Genomic DNA, 6,000 nt, shown 5'->3' with positions numbered 1-6,000 from the left:
CCAGATGTAGCCAGTTTTTAGTCATCCTGCAAACCACTTTCTGGGGTACTATTCCTTGCTCTGCCCCCCCCCCATGTTCCCCATCCAAATGTACCTTTTATCTGTACCTTTTACCTGTTTGCAAGTACAATGAGGAGTCTGTCTCACCTAGCACAAGGCTTTGTATGATTTAGACATTCAATAACATTCAATTACTGTGTAGAATCGATAAATACTAATGTAGCATAATCAATACATACATTTTCCTAGGTAATCAAAGTAAACATTTAAGTAAGGCCTGGGTTGTATGCTGTACAAAGAATAAACTGTATAGGTTATAAGACAATCTTAAGGAAGAAAAACCTCTTCAAAAGAAGTGATAAAATTTGGGAAACTTTAAAGTCAGGCATGGTGGCACACACTTATAACCTATAATCCCACCTACTTGGGAGGCTTAGGTGGGAGGATCCCTTGAGTCCCAGGAGTTTGAATATAGCCTAGGCAACCTCAGGAGACTCTAATTCAAAATAAATAAATAAATAAATAAAAATAAGAGAAAATTAGAAAACTTTAGCACTATGTCCTATAAAGATGAATGGTAACTTTTTTCACTCTTTCTGACTTCAGGGAGGGAAGCATGGAAGCAAGCAAACAAACACAGCTGAGTGGTATATTTGTTGTTTTACTGTTAATTTGACACATCTGAACCAAAGCATTCACAATACTTGATATACTTTGAAGAGAATCATATACTATAGTCTTAGACATAACCACAGAACAAGCAGAACAATTAAAACTACATAAGGCCTTAAAATATATCCACAGTGTGTATTATTTCAATATTCATTCATTTACAAATTAGACTACATACCGTTAATTTTATTTTTATTTTTCTTTCATTGTTTTATTCAGGCAGGGTTCATTCAAGGAAAGGCAACTTAGTTTGTGTGTGTTGTGTGAGCTTTGTTTTTTACTATATTGGTTAATATAAAAGTTATAATTAAATGTTTTCTTATCTCCTATATCCAGGAGTGAATCCATGTAATTCTCAGATAGTAATCCAAAACAATAGTTCCTATTATTTTTTTTTATTTTTTTTCTTTGAGACAGAGTCTCACTCTGTTGCCCGGGCTAGAGTGCCGTGGCATCAGCCTAGCTCACAGCAACCTCGAACTCCTGGGCTCAAGCGATCCTTCTGCCTCAGTAGTTCCTATTCTTAAAAATAGACAAAGTGAAAAGGGACCAAATAGCCAGTCTATTCGTGATCTTAAAGAGCAACTAATGGACTTCCAGGTTTTAATATAATGAAGACTACTGCAATTCCATGAGGTTAGTCAGAATTTAAAAGAAAATTGCATATAAAAATCATTCTTGAAGCTCTAAATACCTTTTAAATAACCAAAATGAAAATTTTAAGTAGTTGCCTCACAGTACCAAACTTATAAATCAAAACTAGTTAAAAGTCAGTGCTAACAGACTTCTCATTTACAATGTAACTAATTGGTAAATTAAGAGATGGGCATAAAAATTAAGACTTACATCATTTTTGGGAGGGATAAATGTATAATAACCAGTGAATACAGAAAATCCAATGTATATTACAATAAAATAACCATTTTAACCTTTATCCCTGTACAACAGGGTTTAGGTTAACTCTAGTGAACTTGCATGTGTTTACTTTTTTTTTTAAGTTTATTCTGAGTACTTGAATTGCTTTAGATATACAGCTTTTTTTCAAAAGAATATTACATTTGTATACCAGGATAAGATTTATTTCATTGAGATATTTTAAAAATATTTATAAATTTGTTTCTAATATGCAAAAGCATTTGGCAATACTTTTACAGCACTTGATTTTATAGAATTAAAATTTCATACAGTACTCATTTTGATGTTTAAAAAAAACTTCACAGAAAAAATATAAATTACACAGCCTGACTGCATGATACTGTTATTTCCAGTTCTAGTTCTGGTAATTAAAACCTTCATTAAGTCTGTTAACAAATCATTACCTGTACATTTATGAAGGCAACTGACATGATTTGCAAACAAAACCTTCAGGTTTTATGTTATTTACCAAAGAGTGCAGTTCAGCAAGAAAAGAAAACCCAGTATGCAAATTTACAGAATATTTTACAAATTTACCAGTTCCTGTGACACAAACTGTTTCAACCTTTCAAGGTACTGTCCATAAAGTTCCACATCATTGTGACCTGCTCCTTCAACCCATAGAGGCTCCACAGGTCTTTGGCAACGCTCGAACAATGCAAGGCCATGTGAAAAGTCAATGACTTCATCTTCAGTCCCATGAATTATTAACACTGGGGAGGTTATCTTAGAGATTTTATCAATGCTGTAGGGAAAAAGGAATGGGGGAAATTCAATAAATTAACTATGTAAAGGAACATAAAACAAATTTTCTTGTGCCATATTAGATAATTCAGACATCACAACTGTATAAGTCAGTTCACAAGGGATGATGCCTCTTGGATACTCATTAAGATTCAAAAGTTGGCATTTATATACTCTTTATCTTAAGATTATCTGTTCTGGTGGAATCATTCAACAACGCTGTCACTGCTGCACACCTTTCAACAATGTTGGCTTTTAGCATAGAAAAACTTAGGTTTCAAAGAGAAGAGGAAACTAAGGACCATATCACTTTCTATACTTACTATATTCTTTCTCTCTCCTATGAAAATGATAGCAAAATGTTCTGTTTTTTATTTGAGTATATAAACATAAAAACAGGGAAAAATTCTGGAGCTGCAAAGCAGATGAATGTGTGAGAACTGATTAAAGGATAGAAGAAAACACAATATTAAGCAAGTAGAAGGTAAAGAACCAACCCAATCTATACCTAAGAATACTCCAGAAGACTAAGGAATTGCCATGGATATGAAGGCAGTTTTTTTCTCTTTCTTTTTGAGACAGGGTCTCTCTGTCTGGAGTGCAGTGGTGTGACCACAGCTCACTTCAGCCTTCAACTTCTGGGCTCAAGCAATCCTCCTTCCTCAGCCTCCTCAGTAGCTAGGACTACAGGCATGTGCCACCACACATGGCTAATTTTAAAATTCTTTGTATAGACAGGATCTTGCTATGTTATGTTGCCCAGGTCTCAAATTCCTGGCCTTAAGCAATCCTCTTACATCAGCCCCCCAAACTGCTGGGATCATAGGTATGAGCTACTGTGCCCGGCTCCTTCTGCCTCTTTTAGAGCTGGGTTAACTGTCCTTCCTCAGACTGGCAATGTATGTGGACTAGGAGACTGCCAGACTTTATGGCAGGGGTATCACAGAGACCAAGGAAACATAAATGTACTGGCTGCTATGAACCCACATTCCCTACTTGGCTCTTAGAATGCTGGTAGCCAGGCTTTCATCCTATCCTTCAAGAGGGAGTTTTAGAAAGAGCCTTCTTTGGAGATTGTATCAAATCAGCTCTTTAGCCTCTCACTCTTACATATGACCAGAAAACCAAGAATTATCAGACTTCAGAAGAGAATACTTCAAATAAGATAGGGATCAAAACAAACAATTTTTAAAAAGGCAACTTGGAGAAACTACACAGAAGAAACCTTACAAAACAATCAACTCTTTTAAAGAATCCTTAGAGAGAGATATTATAAACAAAAATGACAACAGCTGGGCGAGGTGGCTCATGCCTGTAATCCTAGCACTCTGGGAAGTTGAGACAGGTGGTCAGGAGTTTGAAACCAGCCTGAGCAAGAGCGAGATCCCCCGCCTCTACTATAAATAGAAAGAAATTAATTGGCCAACTAATATATATAGAAAAAATTAGCCGGGCATGGTGGCGCATGCCTGTAGTCCCAGCTACTAGGGAGGCTGAGGCAGGAGGATCGCTTGAGCCAGGAGATTGAGGTTGCTGTGAGCGAGGCTGACGCCATGGCACTCACTCTAGCCTGGGCAATAAATAAAGCGAGACACTGTCTCAAAAAAAAAAACCAAAAAAACAAAAAGCAAAACAAAACAAACACACATACAAAATGAGAATGAAATCTAGAAAAGAAGAAAATCATCAATGAAATCATTTAAGTCTGCATGTGGTAACAAAAAATACTTGGGTATACTATCTGCTGTTACAATAAAACCTAAGTAAAAAATAAAAATATAGGCCGGGCGCTGTGGCTCACGCCTGTAATCCTAGCTCTTGGGAGGCCGAGGCGGGCGGATTGCTCAAGGTCAGGAGTTCAAAACCAGCCTGAGCAAGAGCGAGACCCCGCCTTTACTATAAACAGAAAGAAATTAATTGGCCAACTGATATATATATAAAAAAAAATTAGCCGGGCATAGTGGCGCATGCCTGTAGTCCCAGCTACTCGGGAGGCTGAGACAGCAGGATTGCTTGAGCCCAGGAGTTTGAGGTTGCTGTGAGCTAGGCTGACGCCACGGCACTCACTCTAGCCTGGACAACAAAGTGAGACTCTGTCTCAAAAAAAAAAAAATAAATAAAAATAAAAAATAAAAATAAAAATATATAATTTTTGATGCTACTGCCCGCTAGCCGGGGCAACAGAGCGAGACCTTGTCTCAAAACATGCATGAAAATTTTTTCAAATAGTTTATTGCTCATGTTGCTCTATTGATGCCCCAGAAATGAAAGAGGGAGATAAACAGAGATATAAGTTGGCACCAGTATCATCTCAAATATTTCTCTATCATTTCTATCATTCAGCCATACAGTAAAATGCTACCTATGATTATTTAAAACACTATCTAAACCTAACCCCAAACAAGAAATTCTTTGCACTGCTGCCAATTGGGGAAAGAAAAGAAGACTGAAATCTGCCAACTTTTCTTTTCTTGCCTTCTCTTTCTTTTAGAAAAGCCCATCAATTTTTTTCCAACTATAACAAGGAGCAGGTGGGAATTTGTTTTGAGAAGCATGAAGGAGAAGTAGCTGCCTTTCTTTCAAATTTGTCTAATACAGTAGGTTTGCAGACTTTGTGGCAGCAATACTTACTCTAATTAAAGACTCAACTTTTTAATAATTACTTTCTTTTATAAATTAGATATCACTAATTAGATATTATCCACTCCTTTCCCTTCTGTTTCTCTCCTTCAGTATTATGTGCCTCACTGAATGGTATCCATCATCCATTAGCAGCTCAAGGCAGGAACCTAGAAGCCATATTCAAATTTTTCTCTTTCGCATACCTAATTCAGTCTGACACTCAGTTCTGTCAATTTTATTTCTGAAATTTATCCCCTTGTCTCCAGTACTAGTGCAGTAGCATAAAGCCCTTAGCAGTTTTCATCTGAATTACCACTGTTCAAATATTTCAGCCTCATGACTGGTCAGCTGCATGATGGAAATATACTCCTTCAAAAATTCTTGGTATATAACTATTTTGAATATTGTTACTTACTTTGGGAATGCATCAAAACAGTAGGTCTTCTTGGTATCAGGAAAGGCGACTCGCATTCCCGAGGTCAAAGGAGAATGAAGAATAACAGCAGCACTCTCATACCGAGCAGCAAGGTCCACAGATGGTACTGTCCCTATACTTTGGCCATATATAATCACATTTTCAGGGCGAATGCCATATCTACAAAGTTCAGAAGTTAAAAAAAATAAGTTGGGGTGGTATGAAATGTTTCATTACGCCTAAGGATCTGATCTTAGAGAATGAGACAATGTCAACTAATTTATATTTAAGGTTTTTTGGTCATTTTTAAGTTATTGTAAGATCTATATTCTCAGCTTATTTTATGTGTTTCAGTTTTATCTCTTAGAAAAATAATTGCTGAGGTATTTTAAAATCTCAATCATAAATAATGAATTTATTAAATCATTTATTATGCTATCGTAATTCCACCTAGCATACTGTTGACTAAGTTTGGAATACATTGTATCACTAACATTTTAATGAACTGATCATGTTAAATGGGTATGTAATGTTTCTTTTCCATTAAATATTACAAGTTTGTTTCTCCAGACATCAAGGTGACTCATTTTATTTTCTCAAATTGGTCATTCTGATGAAATGCTACATATAGT

At 36.1% G+C, this 6,000-nt stretch overlaps 1 protein-coding gene across 1 annotated transcript in view; it reads right to left on the bottom strand.

Annotated features, from left to right (window-relative positions):
• Positions 1-646: 646 nt before the first annotated feature.
• Positions 647-6,000, bottom strand: part of ABHD17B (abhydrolase domain containing 17B, depalmitoylase) — a 44,702-nt gene continuing 39,348 nt past the window's right edge. The window contains exons 3-4 of the mRNA XM_076008631.1: positions 5,369-5,548; positions 647-2,332 (exon numbers count right to left, since the gene is read on the bottom strand). Of these exons, the coding sequence (XP_075864746.1) occupies positions 2,113-2,332; positions 5,369-5,548 (400 nt within the window). The 3' untranslated portion in view covers positions 647-2,112. The remainder of the gene's footprint in view (positions 2,333-5,368; positions 5,549-6,000) is intronic.

This window comes from Microcebus murinus, chromosome 12 (genome assembly GCF_040939455.1).
Source record: "Microcebus murinus isolate Inina chromosome 12, M.murinus_Inina_mat1.0, whole genome shotgun sequence".
Classification (NCBI taxonomy): domain Eukaryota; kingdom Metazoa; phylum Chordata; class Mammalia; order Primates; family Cheirogaleidae; genus Microcebus; species Microcebus murinus.
Note: the sequence above shows the minus strand (reverse complement) of the source record. Positions and strands in the feature narration are given on the sequence as shown.